The 23,145-nt window shown below is 43.1% G+C and overlaps 2 protein-coding genes across 3 annotated transcripts; both read right to left on the bottom strand.

The window, feature by feature from the left end:
* Nucleotides 1-2,889: 2,889 nt before the first annotated feature.
* nicn1 (nicolin 1) lies at nucleotides 2,890-8,888 on the bottom strand. Of its 2 annotated transcripts, none has more exons than XM_035632773.1 (7): nucleotides 8,731-8,888; nucleotides 7,459-7,608; nucleotides 6,572-6,751; nucleotides 5,820-5,933; nucleotides 4,165-4,233; nucleotides 3,528-3,632; nucleotides 2,890-3,288 (listed from the first exon to the last, which is right to left on the bottom strand). In XM_035632773.1, exons 2-7 carry the CDS (start codon nucleotides 7,603-7,605, stop codon nucleotides 3,247-3,249), a joined length of 657 nt encoding a protein of 218 aa, XP_035488666.1. In that variant the 5' UTR covers nucleotides 7,606-7,608; nucleotides 8,731-8,888; the 3' UTR covers nucleotides 2,890-3,246. The 2 variants fall into 2 exon arrangements, with proteins under 2 accessions (XP_035488666.1, XP_035488667.1); XM_035632774.1 differs by having other exon boundaries at nucleotides 7,459-7,605; nucleotides 8,731-8,885.
* Nucleotides 8,889-18,379: 9,491 nt separating this feature from the next.
* On the bottom strand, nucleotides 18,380-22,911 carry LOC118308874 (tolloid-like protein 2). The gene is made up of 10 exons (XM_047332968.1): nucleotides 22,629-22,911; nucleotides 22,398-22,488; nucleotides 22,086-22,268; nucleotides 21,755-21,907; nucleotides 21,522-21,565; nucleotides 20,747-21,418; nucleotides 20,524-20,620; nucleotides 20,162-20,347; nucleotides 19,565-19,717; nucleotides 18,380-19,426 (listed from the first exon to the last, which is right to left on the bottom strand). The coding sequence occupies exons 1-10, from the start codon at nucleotides 22,663-22,665 to the stop codon at nucleotides 19,381-19,383; spliced, it is 1,662 nt and encodes a 553-aa protein (XP_047188924.1). The 5' UTR covers nucleotides 22,666-22,911; the 3' UTR covers nucleotides 18,380-19,380.
* Nucleotides 22,912-23,145: the final 234 nt, after the last annotated feature.

Genomic DNA, 23,145 nt, shown 5'->3' with positions numbered 1-23,145 from the left:
AGTTTACTTGGGAAAAATATGCTGAAATATTCTGCTGCTCGCCTGTTTTCACACCTGCTGCGCCACCGTTTGCACAAGGTGAACCCCCGGATCTCGGTTTGAACGTGAGCCACAGTCGCCTGTTTCTGGATGCGCCATATAAGATGGGGAAAACAACAACAACTTCAAACCAATTTTAAAGCCCAAACAATTTCCAGAGTTCAGCAGTTAAGTCAAGGAAAAAACTTGTGAAGCACTTCTCTAAGGTCTCCCTCTCAGCTCTTCATCTCTGGAGGTGGAATTGAAACAGCGTGAAGTCTTTCTTCCCGCTGTCAGGTTCTTGGAGGAGGTGTCGGGGGGGGGGGGGGGGGACGCTCATCAAAGTCACGCGATCAAATCTGGATTTTTTAAAACCTACGGGGGGGCAAAGGGAGTGTTTTGGTGAGTGAGTGTAACGCACCATTGCGTCAATGTAGAGCTGTGTGCAGGGCTCTTTGCCCTGCTGTCTCTCTCTGTCTCTCTCTGTCACCACGTCGGTGGCCCATTAAAAACACCCATATAGTTTTAACCTTCCTCTACGGGCAGAAGATGTGAGTTTACCTCTTTCCCTGGGCCAACAGTTGCATACAGTTTCTCAGCTGGCAGACAAACGTGCCCCTCGCTGTGCACCGTGTGCGCATGGCAGCTGACTGTGTGCGTGTTCACAGGGCATTAAGATAGAAAGGATAGCGTTGGCCGATTGGCGTATATACAACGTGTGGGTATATGCATCACCCTTTCCGTGCTTTTCATTTTCCAAATCCTCATTTCGGAACATCCTTTGTATTTTTTGTGTGTGTAGCGTATCTGATGCACAAATGTAGGATATGAAGTGGATAAAGTCGGCGTTACTTCTGATGAGGAATAGCTGAATACGGCCCTTTGCTTTCTGTGACATGCAGCAAGTTGCCGTTTGCCGTCTGTTGTTGTGTGAAATGCTGTTGGTCCATCAAATCAATACAACGGTCACCAATGTTGCGCTGCTGCCGCATTTAATATGGCTTCATCATCTAGACTTTTCTCTCAGCATCTCCAACTCTGACTGGCTTCCAGCGTCGCTGCTGTGGCTGCGATTTTACACTGCGGGTTTTTTTTTGTTTACTGTGTGTGTGTCATGTTCCACCGCCTGCGTGGTAGAAAAAAACAGATTCATCACCCTGCAGCCGCAGGAACACATCCTCCCATGTGCTTTCTGTCTCTTTAACTGGCGCTTTTTTCTTTTTCTTTTACACAAATCGTGTAATAGTGCTCCCCCCCCTGCTCTTACAAATGTGTCCATGCTCCAGAATGCATCAGTATTCAGGTCTGCAGCGAGCACGGCCGGCCGTATGAATTTAAATGTCAAGAGCACTTGAGCAGGCAGCTGGCTCTGCATATTTGTGGTCAGACACAGTTTTTGTGGTTGCTGAATTGTGTGCGTGTGTGCGGGTGTGTGTGTGTGTGTTTTGGGGGGGCGGTGTGCGGAAAAACCTCCAGTCCATTCTCAATTTGTTCCTTCAATTTAGCCTCTATTTCCCTCCCTCTCTGACTCCCGGTCACCTCATGCACCTCAGCGATGGAGTGAACATGAAAAATGAAGACACCTGTAGAATGTGAAATATACGGAGACCGATGTTGAATCGGATTAAAGGACAAAGTGGATGGAAATGCAGACGTTTCCACTGATCACTGAACGAGTACAGGGAGATAATAGGCAATAAATAAACTAAATTAAAAAAGGAAATAAAATACAACCCGGGTCCAAAATCAACTTTTTGGTCCATCTACTAATGGCTGGTAGGCTAAAAAATTGTACACTGTATCGCATAAAATGTTTCAAGACGTTATGAATCAAGTAGAGTCATTTTCTCAAACGCTTCTATAGGAAACAGAACAGTCGCCCTCTGCTGGTCATTTCAGAGAATTCTTCAGGCTCCAGGCACTTCCCCAGTGGCTTCATTCCCCGGTCCCAGTGACTACGTCCATTTTTAATATACAGTCTGTGTCTGACAGAAACTGTAGCAAATGAATGAATGAGTAGATTAATGAATTTGCAGCTCATTGGTCAAACGTCTGAAACAACAGCGAGGAGCAGAGGAAAGAAAGAAAGAAAGAAAAACCCTCGTGCTCTTTTCCCTCACTCTTCTTTTGAGGAAACCTCGTGAGTCTAAACGTCTGTTCTGCGCTTAAAAAAATAAATAAATAAACTGGATGATTCATTTTTACATGCAACACTGGGAGTTTTGTTTTTTTCCCCCAGCAGCAGCTGCTAAGCAGAGTCTCGGTACCAGGCTCCCTGAAGACTCTCCCTCCATATATATTTTCACAAAGTCCCCTTCCGTCACTTCTCAAAGTCCTCAAGCTTCTTCAAACTTCCGGACCAATAATATAGTCGGACCGCTGCTCACTTCCGTCGTGGCTTTTGCATTTTGCGTTGACCCTTCTCGCCCACCGTAGTCAGCCCTAACAACCTACTGATCTTCACCTGAAACCAAACCAGACCTCAGTCTGAAAATCAAACGTTTAACATCAGCAGGTGTCCTGTGACAGACTGAGGTCCTCACAAAGATGGACGTTCACAGCTCATACACATCTCTTAAATAATCCAGTGCGTTTTTTTGCGTCTAATCCTAATCCTCTTCCATAAATCAAAAGTCTTGATTTTATTTTTCACAATGATTCTGACTCATTTAAAACCTCCTGCAGCCTGTCGTCATCAACACAAGGCGTCCATCTCCTGGGATGAGTTTGATTTCAGTAAGTCACAGTAAAAAAAACTAAAGACTAATTTCAGATTATTAGAATATCGGCGGGACGACGGAGCGGAACCGCAGGACTGGAGCAGTACAACTGAGCGAGGTTACTTGCCGGTTCAATAAATAACTGCATCAGTAAACAGGTGTAATACTTTTATCTCTTACCTGAAAATAATTTTAAAAAACAATCAAAAAAGCATGTCACAATGAATTAAATCACGATTTTTCGATCTTTACTTTAACATGAGTCTGTGTTCAATTTTTTTTAAAAATAGCAGTTTTCTGATTTTCATGGTCACTGTGACATCGTGCCCAGAGAATCCAGCAACACATAACATTACATTTTTTTCTTTGATCTTCTCTGAAACTTATGTTTTATGTTTCCAAAGCAGGAAAAATCTTGCAGTATTCATTTTATAGGTCGTCAACATTATTCTTTCCGTTGTCTTCCATAAAGTGAGCTTCATGTGCAGGCGAGAGATCGAAGACCACCTTACGTCAGCGAGAGTAAGTTGATATCGTAGCATCCATCAACCTGAAGAGACGACAAAACACATAGGGAAAGAAAATTATGTTATTTCATTTCTATATGAAGGCCTAGGCCACTCCCCCCAGGTGTCCTCAGGTAAAAGACATCGCTCAGATAATAAATGACTTGTTACTATGGATGACATGAACAAGGCCAAGCTAACGGCTAATGTGGCTTTCTGTGTTAGCTGAAGTTAATGTTCCGTGTCAGATCAGCCCGACGCTGATGAACAGTGGCGATCTTACGTCAAATCGTCCGATGGAGGCCGAGGTCTGGTTGGTCTGCATCACCTCGGTCAGAGCCCACATTTGCTGGATACTGGATGAGACAGTCTGCGGGTCAGGGAGGCCCTGGGAGACAGACAGGGAGACAGACAGACAGGGAGACGGACATACAGGGAGACATAAGGAGACCGATGTCATTCAGAGGAACTTACAAAAGTTTAACAAGAGACAAAATCTCAATTCTCAAATTGTTTTGAATCGCCATAACTTCTCACACTTGATTTATTCAGTTATAAATTAACTGTACATTATATTTCTCAAAATTAAGTTCTCTGTTGTGTAATCAACTCCAACATTTTCACGAGGTAAAATTGACACAAAAGCTATAAAACCAAACTTTTAATGGTTTCTTTAGTCTCAGAAGTGGCAGCATCGTCATCAATATTAATTATTTTATTAGAAATCTTTATAAAAATTACAGTTTTGTAGTCACATGTACAGTTCAGTTCTCCTGAAGAAATAATTGATCATTTATTTATACAAATTATAAAAGCTGGTTATATACTGAAGCAAATTAAAATATCTGCTACAGTGAAATGTGTCAGACTTCCCAAAATCCTTAGGTGTAACAACAGCAAACAAAGAAATAAAGGTTTACCTCCAGGTCAGAGTGTTGGTCCACCAGGGTCAGGTCAGACAGCCAATCAGAAACCTCCTTCTCTGGGTCCTGGAGGGAGCAACATGCAAATGAGTCTAATGCAGAAATCACCCCAGGAATTATTTCATTTTTCTAATTCTTCTTTTCTGTCAAATCCATTTGTATTTGTTGGATGTGAAGAGTCTCTACTTTGGCCTCATCTGCTGGTCGAATCAGTAACAGCAGCAGTTTGTAATAAATATACTTATTTATCAACATATGATTAATGAACTAGAGCTTCGTGAACCCAGAGAGAAAAACTTTCAGGCGTCAGAATAAATTCCAAGATGCTTTTTACACATCAGAGAATGTAATAATAATAATCATAATAATAATCATAATCATAATAACTTTGAGGGTGTGAACAGAACATTAGTGGCCGACCGATATAGGTTTTTCAATGGCCTATATGTAGATCATTATTAATAATACTTGCACATAAAATATTGGGGGGGGGTTAATCTGCTCTACTTATTATTTTAAATTAAAAAAATTCCATACGCGAGTCATCAAACAAACAAACTGTATTAAATAGAAATGTCTGCAGAAATTTTTTGTTCATCAGCCTCATGAGCGCGGAAATCAGCCGACGCCTTTAACTTTCAAAATGCCTCAAATCTGCCTGACAGTTAAAAATGACTAGATTCATCATCCCGCAAATTAAATAAATATATTTAATTTATCTCCTTTAAGTCATTTATCATTTCTGTTTATATCTTAACGCCACGTTAAGTGAATACCCGCGTTGTGCCAGTTCTCCCCGTATACATGAGCGTGGTAGAATGGAAAGAATGACAGGAGTAACTCTGCCTCCGGTACAGTAGGTGGCGCTCTGCCAACGTACAACTGGTCGGAATAAGGCCTTTTTTCCCCAGTTGAATTTTGTCAAAATCAAAACAACTTGGAAAGCGGGAGGAGAAACATGGACGACTTTTCAGCGCTGCACATTTCGTACATTCTCTATGCCTCAATAACGTTACTTGCTGCGGCGACGTCCTCGGGTTTAAAGATAAAGCTTTGTGTTGTTGCTGTTGTTTTTGGCGCCGTTGCTTCCTGCGAGTGGGGAGGGGCAGTTAGAACCTACGGAGCGTAGCGTAACCCAAGCTTACCCCGGTTGAGGTGTATACATGCAGGAATACCCCGGTTACTAAAGGAGTTTTCTAGGTCTGTTAATCGAGGTATGACAACTCTGATTTTAGCCGGGGTGAGGTGTTTACATGTATTGCCTTAACCCGAATATAATCGGGTTTCTAAACTGCATGTAAACGCACTGAATAATGATGAGTAGGATTGTTTGACCTTGGCGGAAGGTGTGAACACACAGGTGATAATACAATGTCCTGATAGGACCTGATGTTCCTCAGCTGACCGTGTTTGACTCGCGTCTTCCACTTTGTCTGGAGAATCGCTGAGTTGGATGCATGTAACAAAAAAATACAATAGAAGCTAGAAGCATAATTACACCACAAATCAAGCAGCCCCCCGGAATATTGGCATTTAGACCTCATTAAGTTCATTATGCCATCCAAGCAGACCTCATTGAGTTTGTGATTAATGTTTGTTTACGACTGTTGTCAAAATTCTGAATATGGAAAAGCAAAAAAAAAACAACTAACCGGCTCCGCGCGAGGGAATATTTTGACGTCACCGATGCTGAAGGTCAACCAGGCGGAGGACGGCTGTCTCAGGATCAGCCGCACTGACACCACGTGATCTGGCTCCGCCTTCATCTGTACGGACAAATGTTTAAATAAAACAATAACGTCAGCAATGACTAACGGAAAGAGGATAAAGGAAGAATGAGGACGGCTGGTGGAAGGCGGGGTCAAAATGTAGGAAACATCAATCTTTTATTTCTTCTTTCTGCTGTGATCACAGCAGTAACCACAGACTATCCTCCTCCAGTGTTGCCATGTTTTATTATTTATGTAAAGCCAGAAGTTCTATACAGAGTTCTGTGGTGTGGAGTTCTGCCCAGTAACAAGTGTAGTACACGGCAAGATTGTGGAAAAATTACGTTCAGGAAACTTCTGGTCGTCCGCGTCATTCTAGTGTCACTGCTCACGAGGGGTTGGTCGTGAAAACACCCTATGGAATTGCTCTGTAGACCCCGTTTTCTATCTTGCATTGAATTTAAGTATTGAGGGACATTTTCACAACTTCTTCGTTCCCCTTTAAGTTAAAAAACATACAAAGCCGAGTCATTTCAAGTTTTGATGTGAAGGAGCAGCCATCGTGGAAAAGTCCATAAGGACGTTTATGATGTTCACACACTTGTTTTCTGCCACGGGACGTCACTTTCTACTTCCTCGAAACTATCTCCAACATCACCTTGTGGATCAATAACGGGAGACATGCTGCGGCCCACCTGCGTCCTGTGGATGGTGCAGTAGTCCTGGGAGCCCCTCTCGGTGTGGGGGTTGTCCATCAGGGGCAGGTCCCTCAGGGCAGTGCACCATTTGGCGGGGGCCTCCTGCCCGGGGCCCCTCCTCAACAGACGCACGGTCACAGAGGCTGTGTAGTAGTTCTTAAAGGTGATTTCCTCAATCTGAAAAGACGAGAGAAACACCGTGGTAGGTAGTCAGTCTCAGCTGTCAATCATGATGTCTCCGCCTGGTTTTAGAGCATCAAATAACTAATTGAAATCAAACTTAAACATGAACACTTGGACATACAGCAGTGAGATTAAAAAACTACCTATAATGAAAGAAACCATCTTTGGAAACATTATTTAATGTCTACTAAGATTTTTGTAGTTTGGTCACTCGCTTTGGTCCATCTGCTTACATGGAAGGGGGCGGGGCTTATGAGCTATACTGCAGCTGAAAAGAGGTCGAAAAGGAATTTAAAAATAAATAGTCTTTAAAAAAAAAAACCATTAAACCAAACTGGAGCTCAGAAGAAATAAGCTTCCAGTCCACACTGGGTATTAACCTATTGTTTGAGGAACACTGAGTTTTTCCAAAGCACATTATTCACATTAAAAGCTAAAGACAATCCCACGAAAAACGCCTGGTCGAGATAATTCCTTCATGCATAAACTTGCTGCGGGCCGACGCCTTTGAAGCTAGAAGTTTTGAGCTAATGAGGAGTCACTCATTAGCTAAGACCAATTTTTAATTAAGACTCGGTGCCAAGAAGTAGGTCAATGCCCAAAATGTTTGAAGTGTCTCTGAAAGTGGAGGGCCGCGCTGTATTTCAAAGGTTGTGTATTTTAAATTTTTTTTGGGGGGGGGGGGCGAAGACATTACTCACGCTGGCGGGCTTCCCGAAGGGGAGCGTGACATCGACCACACAAATGCCAGAGTGAGCCGCGTCCGGTTTGGTTTCTCCGATGTGCAGGTAGACCGGAGGTTTGACTGTGCAGGTCACGGCCTTGACGTCGTCAGTGCACGCACTCATCTTCTGGAAAGAAAACAAGGAGTCCACACACTTCATTGAAACGAATAACTGGTTCGAGTGAATGATTGGTGCTGCTGAAAGGTTTAAGGGGAAGAGGAAGAAAACTCCTGCTGCCAATCACATTCTTAGCGTTGATATGAGATTGTAATTATTTTTTTTTTAAATAGCTGACGACTTCACACGGATTCACACTGAGCGAGTTCTACATCCTGTACGTTGTGTGCATTAAGACCATGCTTGTTTCTCTGTTTTCTATTCTCACACAAAGAACACTATTTGGAGTTTGTGGACCTCACAGCACGGGTCCCGTCGGAGGTCTGTTTTTCATGGTCTGGGCCCCGTAAACTACGTCCTGCGTGACATCACGGTCCAGCAGGGAACTTACTAATGTGATGTGGAGACCTGAAGCCAATCGACGTTATCAGACAAATTATGATATATTGTTACCTGCTCATCTCTGTGCACAAGGCGGTTGATCCCTTCAGAAAGTGAAAGACATATTAAGTTTTGTTTTACACATAACTGGAAACTAATTGCACACTTGCAGTAATATTATGTGAATTCTTTTGTATATATGTATAGTTTAGCGGTTCTTATTTCATATTTTCATATTTTTTATAGAGTGCTAGTTGCTTGATACCTTACTGCTGAAATATCCATCCATCCATCTATCTATAATATATCCATCCATCTATCAGTCTATCTATCTATCTATCTATCCATCCATCTATAATATATACGTCCATCTATCTCTATCTATAATCTATCCATCCATCCATCCATCCATCTATAATATATCTATCTACTCCTTTCCTCTGTGGCTAGCACCATGGACAGCGACACACCGGAAGTCTCAACACAAAGCTATTTTTCACTCAACACAGTTTTTAGTTTTTTTTTACTAAACACTTCTTTGTACTGCGCAAGTTTAAAAATATTTAACATTCATGTTGCGATGCTAAAGACCAACTTGTGCAGTCGCACGAAGTCACCGCGACGTTAGCATTGAAAGCTAACGGTGCAGAACCAGGCATTAGCACGGCGGCTAACGGACGAGTCCGCCGCTGGCGGTGACATGACGCTCAGTAAGGCCGTGAGGTGAACGTGTGTTGGTCCGGTACTGACCTTCGTTTGTCGAGGAGGAGGAGACACGGGTAGCTACAGTGCAGGACAGGAAGAACAGAGCGACTGACACGACTGAAGTCGCAGGTGTTTACATGCTAATGCTAAAGCTACTCTCCTTCCGCCGCATTGCATTTCCTGTCTGGCTGTAACCACGGCAACCGCGGGAGTCTTAAAGGGCCAGCAGCACCGAGTAGGCTGCGGTCCTCTTCCTTCCTCCTCCTCCTCCTCCTCCGCCTCCTTCTGCTTGGGAGCGTCGATTAAAACCTTCCTCGTTTGTCTGGATGGATGGATGGAGAGATGGATCATATTAATTAAATCTGAGTAAAATCAAACATGAAAAACTATTCAGTTTTTAAACGGAAATATCTCAAAACCTTTTTTTTCAGTGCAACTAAAAAAGATTTTTGCATATATATGTATGCATATATATCTATGTTTATATATGTATGTATATTTATGTAAATATATGTTTATATACGCACACTGTACATTTGCATCAAATGCAAACTGCAGACTTTACTTTACAGGAGCACCTGTACGTCTGACAAGCATTTCATTAGTTCATAACAACGGTTATAAAAAAGGTTTAATAATTTAAGATTGCCTCATCAAAGATGTAATTCAAGTGAAATTGTGTAATCCAATGTAACTATAATCTTATCACACATAATCTGGGTTGATCTGATTATGTAATCCAGTTTATATGTAATGCAACTCACAATGTACAGTATATATTTCCCTCATGTTAGATAAACATCTTTCCCAAGTCCCAATATTTAGATAAAAATGATAATAACCACAATATTAAGTGGTCAGTTAAAAAACCTCTATTTTTTTCTCCCTCTTTTTTCCTCAAAGTAAGAAAAGCGAACAAGTGCTGGCACGGGTTTATACTTTCCCCATTAATAAACGTCGCTGCTGCAGATATGCATGCGTTATTACACGGAAGAGGCAGCAGAGGGTAGTCTCGCTCCGTGCATGCGGCCTCCACCACCGAGCTCATCATCACCTCCTCACCCCTCTGAAAACCTCCCAGCTCCAGGAAGCGATAGATGCTCTTACCCAGCAGGCGCAGCCTCTGTCAGAGTGAGATTCAGGTGAGCAGCTCCGTCTTTATCAGTCCACAGCAGGAATCAGCTGTTCTTTTCCTCCGCCGCCTTGTAATGACATGCTGCAGAACACTTCCAGGACGTCTCATATCGCACCGGGCGGTGTTCCACATGCATGGAGGTGTATTGTGTGTGAGCTGACTTGGGCTCTTAGGCGCTGTTTAATAATCCTGGAGATAAATATGTCACGTCCATCAAAGCGGGGTCCTGTAGTAAAACCTACTCGCTGATAAAGACGGACAGGAAGATAGTCTTTGCAATGATTCGTGCACAGAATGAAAAGTGTTGTCGAATTTTCACAACGGTCCACCGACATATATATGCACACTCATTTATTTCTTTTTCTTTTTCATCGTCTTGCCTCCACCTCCGAAAACACAGAAAGCTCCTGGACAGTAGTGACAGGCTTTAATATTTATTCTAGTTTGACAACATCCTCAGACACTGGTTTGGGTGGTGGCACTAATCAATCAATAAATCAATCAGATTTTATTTGTACAGCACTTTCCATACAAACACATAGATAAGTCTACTTCAAGACTGATATTAAAACCGTCTGTATTTTTGCCTTTAAACGTATCCACAAACCAGGAGCAACTAAAAAAAACTAAAGCCAAACAAAACGCTGCGTTCAAGGTACCGCTGGCCGGAATCATCCGAGAGGGAACCAACTACTTTTCAGGGTTTTTAATGTGAAGTCGTACAGTTTTTTCAATCACATTCACGTGTCTTTGATGCAAAATTTTTAAAAAAATATTTAAAAAAAGGAAATGTCAAATACAGTTGTGATAAAATAAAGGCCATAGATGGCCGTGCATATCTTTAATATCCTTAATTACCCTTTACCATATACTTTAAGATGACTGTCTCACGGCGTGTTTTCATAGAGAGCAGCGAGGACGACACCTGACACTGCCCCCCCTCCTCCTCTGTGTCGCCATCGCTCCAGTTCTCAACCTGCAACAACACCCCCCCAAGGTTTACAGTACAATGGCATACATTCATCCATTCTGTTTATTGTGTTTGAAGCAGGGGAGTTGGGCTTTCCAAAGCCCCCAGATCAGTCAGTGTAGGAAGCTGGCAGAGTAAAAACAATCCCCTTTGTCCCAGATGGTCTTCGCAAGTGAGCGCCGGGGCTGCAGGGGCTTAGAGAGAGAGAGAGAGAGAGAGGGGAGGATGGAGGGATGGGGGGTGTAAAGAGAGTCAGGGATGAACAACTCCCACAGTCCAAGTGGCAATGTCCAGTGGGTTTTTATCTCTGAGACACATACTCCTGGCATTCGCCGAGTCCGCCTGGATGGCTCCAATCCTTCTCCTGCCTCCTCTCCATCCTCACCTCCTTCCCTCTCCTCCATTCTTCCTCTGTCGCCTCGTCTTCGTGTCCTCTGTCTGTCGTCATCTGTCTGTTTCCCCCACGATAACATCCAAGACAAACCTGGAGAAGCAGATGACAGTTTTCAGTATTCTGCAGCACTGGGACTCTCTCGTTCTCTCTCGTTCTCTCTCTCTCTCTCTCTCTTTGTGTGTGTGTGTCTCTCTCCCTCTCTCTTTTTGGAACCCGTCTCCCCTGCTGGGTAAAGAACCTCTGAGGGGGGGGGGGGGGCTGGAGAAAATTCATTTGGCCTGGGCGATGATATGTTTCTTACATAAGAAGCGCCACAAAGGTGCCGCTCTTACGTAAGAAACATGCAATTGACAAAACCCCGCTGCTTTTTTCATCCTTTGAGCAACAGAAAACAACCTTGAGAGAGCGACAGTGAACGGAAGGGGGAGGGAGGAGGGAGGGAGGAGGGATGGAGAGGGAGAGGGAGGGAGAGTCTCATGGTGCAGTTACAGGAAGACGCTCTCCAAGGTGCAAAAATGTGGAAACAATTTCAGATCATTTCTAATTAAAGCCTAAAGCCAGACATGGATCCAGTGAGGGGAGAGGGAGTCGTCTCAGGATTTTTTTTTTTATACATTAGCTGAATTCGAAACTCGTTCAGGTGATTAAAAAAAAAAGTCAAAGAACAAATACAGGGTGATGTAATCCAATGCAAACAATAAACACGAAGTAGGGGGAAAAAACGTAATCTTGACATTTATACCAATGAAATAAAATTAAAATCTAAAACACAAAGTGAAATAAAAAAAGAAGCTCTGACTGATCTCACGTCACAAAACGCCGAAAAAACAAAAGACAAAGAGAAAAAGTGGGATCCACTTCTCTACTGAGGACACACACACACACACACACACACACACACACACACACACACACACACACACACACACACACAGTGGATGAGTTTGACTAATCACTGTTCGTACATATCAAATCTTCTGAAATATTCTGGAAAACAAAGAGAGCTGATTGGCTACTTGTTTTGTCGCCGTTTCATAATGATACTACATTGCTCAGGCGACATAACCCACATCTGACTTTGTGTTTTGCTCCATTGCTTCAATTGAAATGTCCTTGTCCCGCTCTCGCTTGCTCTCTCTCTCGCTCTCTCTTTCAATTTTCAATTACATTTGATGCCAAAACACAATTACAAAAACACAATATTTTTCTCTCTCTTCTATGTCACAGTAAGACCGATCATTGGCAGCACCGGGAGAGAAACCCCGCCCAGTGTCGATGTCCAATTAAAAGCATCCATAAAGTTTTCACCGTCCTCGGCAGGATTCGGCATGGACTCGGTAAGTACCACTTTTCGCTGCAACGTGACCGGCGAACGGTTCTCAGAACGAGAACACGCTGTGTGTACATGTCAACCCCTCCAATATCTAGCGGGTGTAATATTTGTAATTAATATAATTAATAATTAATTAATTTAGCATGTTAGCATGCCAACATTTTCTAATTAACACGTAGAGTAGCTTACAAGTGGTGGTACAAGTAGCGGACTCTGAGACGATCGGACGAAGAGACTCGATTGGTTAATTGTGGTCCACAAAAAACGGCGGGAAAACAGCCTGTTGCCGTGTTGTTTAAGGGGTTTCACAGCGACGCGGCGGAACGTGATGATATTTCTGTGACGGGGGCACAAAAAAAAGTGTGGAAAGAGTAGAACCGCTGATTTTCGAGTCACAAAGGAGTGTGAAGGGGCAGACGAGTCCCTGTTTGATTGTGAAGATCAGCGAGCTCCGGTCGGCAGGTTGAGAAAAGAAAAAGGAAGAAATGCCGTGATTGTCTTAACCTCAGCGAGTCAACCCTGTCAGACCCATCTCCTCCACTATCGATCTGTGGCTTCACAGTGTTTTCTCTCCGGATGCGGTGGCTCATTACAACGACACATCAGGGGGGATTTTCTTTTAAGGGTTTTTTTTTTTTTGTGTCACTTTCCACAACAAGACAGATGTTGTATTATTTTACCTCACTGCGTTGTCCTCGCTCCTCCGTCTCGGTGCTTTTTCTCTTTACTTTGTGAAAGGAAAGAGGCCAAGTCCGCCCAACAAAGCCTCCTCCAGCTCTTTCTTTCGAAAATGTCTTTGCCAATGAGCAACTATCACCCGCACTTACTTTCTCACCGTCACAGAACCGGCAAATGCATCTATTTCCCGTAAACTCGCACACGGCGGTGACGTTCAGCAGGTTATATCATTAACTAGAAGAAAAGAAACAGTCGGAGGATAATTAGAGGGGAAAAAGGTGGACGTCACAAAAAGCGCAGAAGTGTGCAACAAATTTTACAGTGAAGTAATCCTGCTCCTTAGTTATAAATGATGTGAGGTCACCTACTTTTACTTGGCTCTGCCTGGTTAGCATGTTACACTGAACCACCTGCACACACACATATAAAGATGGACGACATGACCGCCCCCAAAAGAGAAGCCAAATCATCTTGATTGCCCCCTGGTGGCTGGCTTCATTATAGGTCATGAAATAAATAATAAATGTTAGCATAGACCAAAATTTAAAAATAATCTAAGTAAAAACGTTAAATAGATGTTTCCAAAGATGGTTTCCGATGGTTTTTCTTTATTTTTTCTGTTGGTCATGTGGTTTCTGTTGAACATTTGATAGTGTGAAAAGAGAGAACCCATGACTGAATTGACTCGGCATCATCACCGCCGCCAGCCGCCGTCACCTCCTCGGCGTAATTTTCCTCTCCATCAATATTTCTTAAGACATTGATGATTTGCAAGCACTCACCTCCCTGCAGCAATGCAGAGCTAAGACTCTATAAGATTTAAGGCTTTATTGATTGTCATGAAATGAAAAGCACCTAATGATACCAGAGAGAAGATCCCTGGTGTACAGTCGTCGACTAGATCATTCCTAGTCAGCGATGTAACGGTAACAAGTGGAGTTCTTAATTCATGAACTCCAAAAAAAAGGAATGATTTATATGATTATTTTACATCTGAAAAAAGTTCCAAATAGATAAATGTACCTGCTAGAGCCCGATATATCCCGATATGGATTTTTGGGGGCCGATGCCGATATTTGGGAGTACAAGTTTCCCGATACCGATACATCATTTAAAAAAAATCTGTCAACGATTCCTAATATGTCCTTATCAAACCTTTAAGACAATGTAACTGAGGCTTGATATTTTAGTTTAACCATGAACTTTATCATAAATATCTATAAATTGAGAATACAAATGCTACCAAATACATACAAGCTATAGCAAACATTTATTTGACCTAAAGATTTTAACATGAATGAACATTTAAAGGCTCAAATCAGTTGGCCAATAGTATCGGTCGGGCTCATAAAATATCGGCCATTACCGATATGTCTTTGAAATGCAAATACCGGCCAGCCAATATGTCGGTCGGGCCCATATGATGACCAATTTCTGGGGTGGGCTTATGAATTGGAAACCGGAACCCGATTGAAGTTACATTTGAATGCTTTTACAGTGTAAACAACAAGACAACAGAAGTTGTTGTCCGCCGTGGAAAACGTATTACATCCGTGGGGTTTTTTTTTGCCGCGACGTCGAGTGGTCTATTTTTGACTGCCGCTTCCTCTTAATCATACAATGAAGAATGCATTTTGCTTTTGGAGAGAGGACGGAGCGCGAGGAAGAGAGAAGCTGAGGGATGGAGGTAGAAAAGAGAGGTGGCATCAAGAGAGATGGAGACGGGGATTGGTGGCATCGTCAAAGAAGAAGAGGAATGATCTCTGGAGCGCCGTCTGATTTTCCCCCCCGGGGGAGCACACGAAGCCCCCAGTGCAAACACCTGCAGATTCTTATTTTTCCATGCATTTGTTATCGGCCCAGTGTTTTGTACTCGGGCGCCGTAATGGCGCGGTAAATCACGGCCGACAAGTCGGGAGCAGTCGCAGGCCGACCGCTCCCGAGAAGGGAAGACGGACGACGGCGGAAAGGAGGAGTGGAGTTCCTGAGAGCGCTGATGTCAGAGTTGAATAAGAGATCCGAGAAATATGCTGTTTCTCCGAGCGTGTGGGATTGAGTGTGTGTGTGTGGAACATGGATTCATACGGTCGTGAAGTCTACAGTGCTGACGTCACATCCAGGCTCACTGCTGTTTCGCAAGGAGGTCTCTTTCTCCACGTCTGAAAGGCGAAACTGTTTTGAATGGACGGCAGCAGCACACGTGCACATCTGATTTTGAATACATCAATTCACACAAACAATCCATAACGACAACGTGAGCACATTTTTCGTTTCTCAAATTTTGCAATTTAAAAATGTTTTTTCAACATGAGACCTTAACCAACTGAAACATATTGATATTAAGTGTTGATGAATTCTATTGCTGCAATTCATTTTAAATGATCTTTTATCAAGTTTTTTTTTTTCATTCACAAATGCGAATTTCATGAGAAACAAATTTCGCAACGATGAAAATATTTAAAAACATTGTTTCTACCGTCACTTTTTGTTACCAAACCTTAGCTCTTGTCTCAGATATCGTCTCCGTCTCCTCACGTCGCTATGGAATCTGGTGATCTATAATCATATTATATATCGCTAAACAATTCACTTCTTCTTTTCTTTGCACCCTCCCTGGCCCGTTGTCACAAGAATCATTTCGCTTCTTCTCTATAGGTCTATTCCTCAGTGCCGCGTGGACGTGGTCACGCACACGCACACACACACACACACACACACACACACACACACACACACACACACACACAATCTGAGCCCGACTTGTGTTTTCAGAATGACTCGGTGCCCTCCCCTCCACGTTATTGATTTGACATTCATTACGACGTTAGATTCTGTCAGACGTGCCAGGACGCGGGCGGAGGTGAGAAAAAAAAGAAGGGAAGAAAATAAAGAATAACTTGTTCATTGACTGTAAACCTCCGCGATGGAGAGAGGAGAATTAATCCTATATATGTTATTCCAGTTATTCTTTTATCCGTCGTGGCTGAGTTTGCCTCTTCCCTTCCACATCCCTCCAGCCCTCCATCCCTCCCTCCACTCGGCTGTTGTCCCCCCCCCGCCCCCCCCGCCCCTTGTCTAAAAAGGCAAATTAATTCAACCCGATTTTGTGTGTAATTGTAAATGTGGACACATCCAAAGGTCACTGATTACATCAGTGTCTGCTGGGATCCGGGCCCCTGTCTGTCGTGTGTGTGTGTGTGTGTGTGTGTGTGTGTGTGTGTGTGTGTGTGTGTGTGTGTGTGTGTGTGTGTGTGTGTGTGTGTGTGTGTGTGTGTGTGTGTGTGTGTGTGTGTGTGTGTGTGTGTGTGTGTGTGTGTGTGTGTGTGTGTGTGTGTGTGTGTGTGTGTGTGTGTGTGTGTGTGTGTGTGTGTGTGTGTGTGTTCAGTGCAACACCAAATTTCCATCTTTGGCTCATTTGAATGCATTTTTAATAATCTGTCCTCGACAGGCCATCGAGAGAGAGGGATAGAGACGGAAAGTAATCCAGGTTGTATAAGGAGCGAGCGTTAATGTCTGACTGACTGACAAAATTCAAAACGAACGTCCGACAGCTCCCTTCTCTGACACAGTCTGACTGCTCTCCGTCGAAAACTTTCTTGGATCTCAGTGATCCTGAATTGGACGTCGCTGTCCAGCAGCCCGGGGTGAATGACCTTTCCAGATTTTCCATTTTTTTAAAGATTAACCATCTTAACTTTTTCCGTAATTCTTTTCCAAAAGATTAACCGTAAGAACCAGATCACACCTCAACCAAGGAGGTTATTTTCTCACCTTAGTTAGTTAGTTAAGTTAGTTTGTTTCTGTCAGCAGGATTACACAAAAAACATAAACCAAGAAAGAATCCTAACATTCTGGTGTGGATCTGGACAAAGGGGCGGATCCTGTAATTGTTTTGGTTTGATGCAGCTTGATTGAATTAAGAAAAAAAAAAAAATTCTACATTTGAACATGATATAGACACAATTGATTATTGATTATTATCAGTATTAATTAAAATTATTATTGTATAAAATGGGAGTATGACTAGATAAGCATGTTGCTTCTCTTACTCCTTTTTCGAAAAAAAAAAACAAAAACAAACATGTATTTATTATTTCTATTTTTTTTAATGTTCAAATTTCAATTCAATTCAATTTAAGGACTTTTTTTTGACCTTGGTGGAGTTTGAGCTCCACTGAGTGATGTTCTAGATTTGAAAATAATTGTACACCCACAATTAACGATTGCATGTCAACAACAATCAGGTATAGGTATTGTAAATTATGAAAACTTTGAATGTCCAACATTCAATTTTTCTTCCCCAGAGTTTCTTTCTCCTCCTCTGGTTCCCTTGTCTCCCGTCATGTCATGTCATTCTCTCGCTCTCTCTCCCTCTCTCCCTCTCTCCCTTCTCTCTTTGAGTGACATATTGGTGTGAAGACATGTTCCCAGCTCACTATGCAGCCAAGCCTGACAATGTGACCGTCCTCTGCTGGGAATGAGACAAGCGGAGACACAGAGAGAGACGAAAAGTACAGGAGATAAAAATCTTTTCTTTTCTTTTTTCCGAAGCAGAACGTAAAGAGGAGTCATACTGAGAATGTAAAGATACAGACAAGCAGGAAGGCAGCGACGGAGAGGGATCTCCGTCGACGCTTTGCTCATTGCGATCGCAGTCGATAAACTCTTTTCAAAATATCTCTTACCTGCTGCCTTCAAACCAAATCAATAAAACGGTGTAAGAGGTTGTAGACAAATCTTCGGCCCTGTGTGTGTGTGTGTGTGTGTGTGTGTCTGTGTCATGTATTGACAGACCTGCACGTCTGTGAGAAGATCTAAATTATCCATGTTTATCTCTCATCTACATTTAATTTTGCTGGTCGAACAAATATTGAGGATAAATATGGCGACTGTAACTTGTATTGTTGTTTTTTCAAAAGTCAAACACCTGAAGGAATTAACCCTTTGACCTTTGCAACAGAAATGGTCTACTAGTTAAAAGGCTTATGGAAGTCAATAAACAATAAAAAGCGGGAGGTCCATTTTCAGAGGGTTGGTAAGTTTAGCTATGATTCAAGTTGTTGTCACTTAGAATAATCATTAGTGTTTTGTATATATTCATTTTGATCTTCAAAGGTTAAAAGATGTTACACTGTGATCAATGGAAGGTGAGACAGAGCGGAGTAACCACAACAAATGCAGATGTTGAAATTCATGTTCACTTTATTTCCAAAAAGAATAACAGTAAACACACACACGTTGCTACACAGTCATCACAAATGAACAATCTACCAAACAGTAAATCCTTGAGCGAATGACACAAACACAGAACTGTACATAGTCTATAGGCTTTGGAGACATTGAAGTATGCGAGCCAGGTCAGGTGCATTCATAGAATCTTTCATCACAACCTGACAGGGAACGGCCGCGTGATCTAACATAGAGCGGCAAATTGATCGCAAAAACAAGGTGATGCAAGGGTTTTTAACTTTACAAACCAAAGAAGAAGAAAAAAGACCAGGAGGCTGACGAGACATGAAACCAACCGCTCCGTCTGCCCCGCCAGTTGCAGCGCCGCTAAACACACCAGCTAAAGACTCGAACCGCGAACAAAACCAACATCGCGGAGCCTTTGTATCAACACACTCTCACCGCACTGAGGGTTCTTGTTTCTCCTTCATCAGTGCAGCAGGAGCGCAGCTCTGAGACCAGTCTCTCTGTTCGGGTCATTGTGAAAGGAGAGGGCCGTGGGCACTTTCTTAATGATCTTACATCAGCACTTCTGATCTTGATAAATGCAGGCCATTACAACCCCACGAGTGACGGTTACAAAGCTGCTGCTACAATAAAGTGCCTTATAATAAAGACTCTTTTAAATCTCCCACTGCAACTCACAGATGGCAGACGGACAGTTGATAGCAATCTGTACACTGATTTTAGTTTTCCAATTTTCTCAAAAAATTGTGCTCATGAAAACTATAACAAAGAAACAAACACAAAGACGATATCCTTCGTGCTTACTATGACATCATGCAGCTGATACATGAAACAAAAGCATCCAATGCGAAACTTGTAAAAAAACGTCTCGGTGGCCTTTGTGGTCATGGACCTCTCAGTGTTCCTTCAGTTGGCCTCATGCAGAGATGGTACAGTAACCAATATGGCACGTTAGCATCTCGTCCGGCTGCTTCTCTTGAAAATTGGCTTCACTGAGTTGTCCCCTGGCAGTAGCTGAAACTCCATCTGCGATCTCTGTCGATGAGAACACCGAGAACATGAACAACGAGGCTTTCACAGACGGGTAATTTCGGATTTCCTGAGAATAAATGGTGAAAAGAAATGACTGAAAAGGTTTTCATCGGAGGGTTGCAAATGATAAAATGTAATTACTTGGTGTGACTATCGAAAGTGCTTCTCACTCCCGTCAGGTAGTTGCTGCTGGCGACTTTCCAGCTGAAGTATTCGTCGTAGTAGTTGATCACTGGTGTGTCTTTGCAGTTGAACGTGGAAAAATTAGTCGCGCTGCAGCAGTAAAACTTCCATCTGTCAAAACAGGAGCAAAGATCGAGTTTACATCGGATATGAAACGACATAACTGGACAACTGTTTGTTTGTCTGTTTGTCAGCAGGATTACGCAAAAACTACGGAACAATTTTCCAGTAAACTCAGTGGAAGGATGTGGCATGGACCAAGAAAGAATCCATTCATCTGACCTGGATTCAGACAAAGGGGCCAATCATGGAATATTTCATGCACTTTTTTATATATATAAGATATATAATTAGATATAATATATATATTTTTTTACATTTTCACTGATTTCCCTGAGAGTAACTCATGGATCGTGAATTCGGGCATATTTGGTGGACTGATATCTATGGGTGTGTTGGTCCTTGGTGGAGGTATGAGCTCTACTAAGTGCCGTTCTATTTTTTTTGTGTGGTAAAGGTAGAAGCAAAGGTAGTGTATCATTAACAGACACTCACTTTCTGTCCGTCAGGATGGTGCTGTGGTCACTGTAGACTCCTGCAATCACTTTGTTGTCTGCACATTTGAAGTCCACTGATCCCCAGTAGTTGTTCACAAAATTGGACCACTGGCAAGTCCTGGTCTCCACGAAAGCCTTGCACGAAATCCCCCAGAGTCGATCATTTTTGTCGTTGTTGTGGAAGCTGAAAGAAAGAGAATATTTGATCATTTCTTACTTTTGTTCAGTTTGTCTCGCGAACTAGGAATAAAGCTACGGATAAATATGTCATCATATATCAGTTTGATTTAAGAGAAGACCAAAGCAAGTCAATTTGTGGTATCGATGAAAGTTTAAAGGTGTCCGTTAGCCCTTCTCCACCTTGTGATGCCAGAAACTGTTTGGCCAGAGGCACACTGGCGGCTCAGAACATCTTCCAGCTGATTGTCCCACTCGCCGTTCTTGTGGAGGTACGCCTCTGTAAGAACAAGTGGGCGAGTCACTGGGTGAGTTACACTGAAAGAAGTCTCACGGACTTGTAGAGTTACTCTCAGACAGCCTGCGCAAGTCCGACTGACATTTAACAAATGATTTGTCTACTTACGGCAGCTGTAGAGCTTGTTGACTTTCAGGATGTCATTTTCTGTCATGCCAACCCTTTGGCCTATCGCTGCTGTGGATATGATGGGAGTGATGGTTTCCCTTCCATTCTTTGAGAAGTCCCTCGATCCGTAATGCATCACGGAGGAGTATTCATACGGGACGTTGAGGTTGTCGGTTTCTCGTTTATTGAAGTTTAGCTGTCTGCCATCCTCGATGTTGTCACTGTGGATCTCGACGTAAATGTCCCTGTCGGATCTATTCTGCTCATGCCAGAAGCCGAGTGCATGGAGGAGCTCGTGCTGAATGATGCCGTTATTGATGCAGCCGGCGCCGAGAGACAATGTTTGAGGACTTCCCGTTCGTCCAACTTCTGAAAAACATCCTTCTCCTTTCACAATGCTGACGTAGCTGGTTTGGAGGATACGTGGAACAAAGCGAACACAGGTGCTCAGGTGGAATTCCTCGATGGCCTTTTCAATCGTGACCTTGTCGGAGCTGCTGAAGGAATCACTTAAGGTGTACGGCACTTGAACAAGCCCACTTGACTTCGGCCATCTGCAGTCGGTACAGATGTTTGCGCTCCTTGTTGCTGAGACAAAGACATCTCCTTCGGTGAGGTGGTTTTCTATTGGACTGTTTGCGGTGAGGATTTGTGAATTGATTGTCTGGCCATCTGAAAGAAACAAGATCCAGTTAAATGTTACATTCAAGCATTACATGAATTTTTGTTTTCTCTTGTATTGATCTCTGGCAGCCGGTGCAATTAAACTATTCACCTTGTATTATTGCTCTGCAGTAGTTGAAACTCCAGCGATGATCTCTGTCAATAACAAAAATTATTTTGTTATGTGGACGGAAGGCTGATGTCCAACTAACAACCTGTCTGGCTGTTACAAAAACTCTAGCAGCAGTGGTGCACAACATCAATCTTTAGTTTGGGAGCAGACTGTTGAATTCATCAACTGTTGGATGTAGAACTATGACCACATCACCATGTCAGTGCACTTACCCGTCATTATTCTTGCTGTGGGTCTGGACGCCTGTGAGGAAGTTGTCTCCAGGGACGCGCCAGTTGAAGTCTTCGTTGAAGTAGTTCACCTTCGGGCTTTCCCGGCACTCGAATGTGATCAGTTGATCGGTAGTGCAGCATTGGAAATACCAACTTGAACAATAACAGATAAAACGAACCATTAGTCGTCATTATTCAAGAACCACGGAGAGTGCAACGTGACTCTGATGAAACCAAAAAGCAGGGACACCATTCGCATTAAAAAGTGCCACTGAACTTTGGGCAAATGGATTTCTTTGGACCAAATGCAGAATTTCAACAAGCCACCCACCTTCTGTCTTCGTGGTTGTGGTTGTAATTGCTGTAGACGCCAGTGATCACACTATTGGCCGGGCAGTTGTAGTTGAGTTCTTTCTCAAACAAATTGATGGGACCTGACCAGGAGCATGCGGAGGCAACGCCTACGAAAGGCTTGCATCCAATATTCCACAAGCGATCGCTGTCCACGTGGGTGCTGGGACAAAAAAACCCCAAATGAATTAAATGAGGGATCATAATTACCAAAGTGTAAATGTACGACAGTAAACGACTGTCAAAGTATATATACAGAGTGTTTGTTTATATATGTCTTACAGTAACTTACCTCTTAATCCCAGACACAGCTTCGTTACTGGGACATATATGGAACAAAAAGCCTTGTGCATTGTTTTGATAGGTCTGTGCGCAGCATCCAGCTGGAAACAAGAGAGTTCAATGGATTAATAACCAATAACATAATCAACATGCAGTACAAACACATTCATGACCACAGCATGCACGCCTACCACACCACCAACTCTAGTGTCAACTACAGAGCAGAGGTCGATGTTCTTACCTGTCAGAAGGACGAACACCACGATCAGTGTCGTCATGATGGGTTGCAGGACGAGTTGCAGGTTGAGTTGCAGGACGAGTTGCAGGTTGAGTTGCAGGACGAGTTGCAGGTTGAGTTGCAGGACGAGTTGCAGGTTGAGTTGCAGGACGAGTTGCAGGACGAGTTGCAGGACGAGTTGCAGGTTGAGTTGCAGGACGAGTTGCAGGTTGAGCTGCAGGTTGAGTGTCTTCTCCTCAGTGTCTCTCAGTGTTGTCTGACCTGTGAGGCGACTGTCTCTCTGTCTGCAGGTGCCGCAATTTATACGCTTGTGACAAGGAAACAGTGACGCTGCGTATCGGCCTGTGGGCGTGTTTCCGACGGTGTGCAAGAACACGTGTGTTTGTTCCCTCATACCAGACGGCAGAGCTGTCTGTTGTAGACAAAATTTTTTGTTTTTTTTAAAGTCTTCCGTGACTCAGATGCAGATTGCAGATTTACCAGAACCAACGTGAGGTATAATTATGAAATAATTACCATG

The sequence above is a fragment of the Scophthalmus maximus genome, chromosome 6 (assembly GCF_022379125.1).
Source record: "Scophthalmus maximus strain ysfricsl-2021 chromosome 6, ASM2237912v1, whole genome shotgun sequence".
NCBI lineage: Eukaryota > Metazoa > Chordata > Actinopteri > Pleuronectiformes > Scophthalmidae > Scophthalmus > Scophthalmus maximus.
Note: the sequence above shows the minus strand (reverse complement) of the source record. Positions and strands in the feature narration are given on the sequence as shown.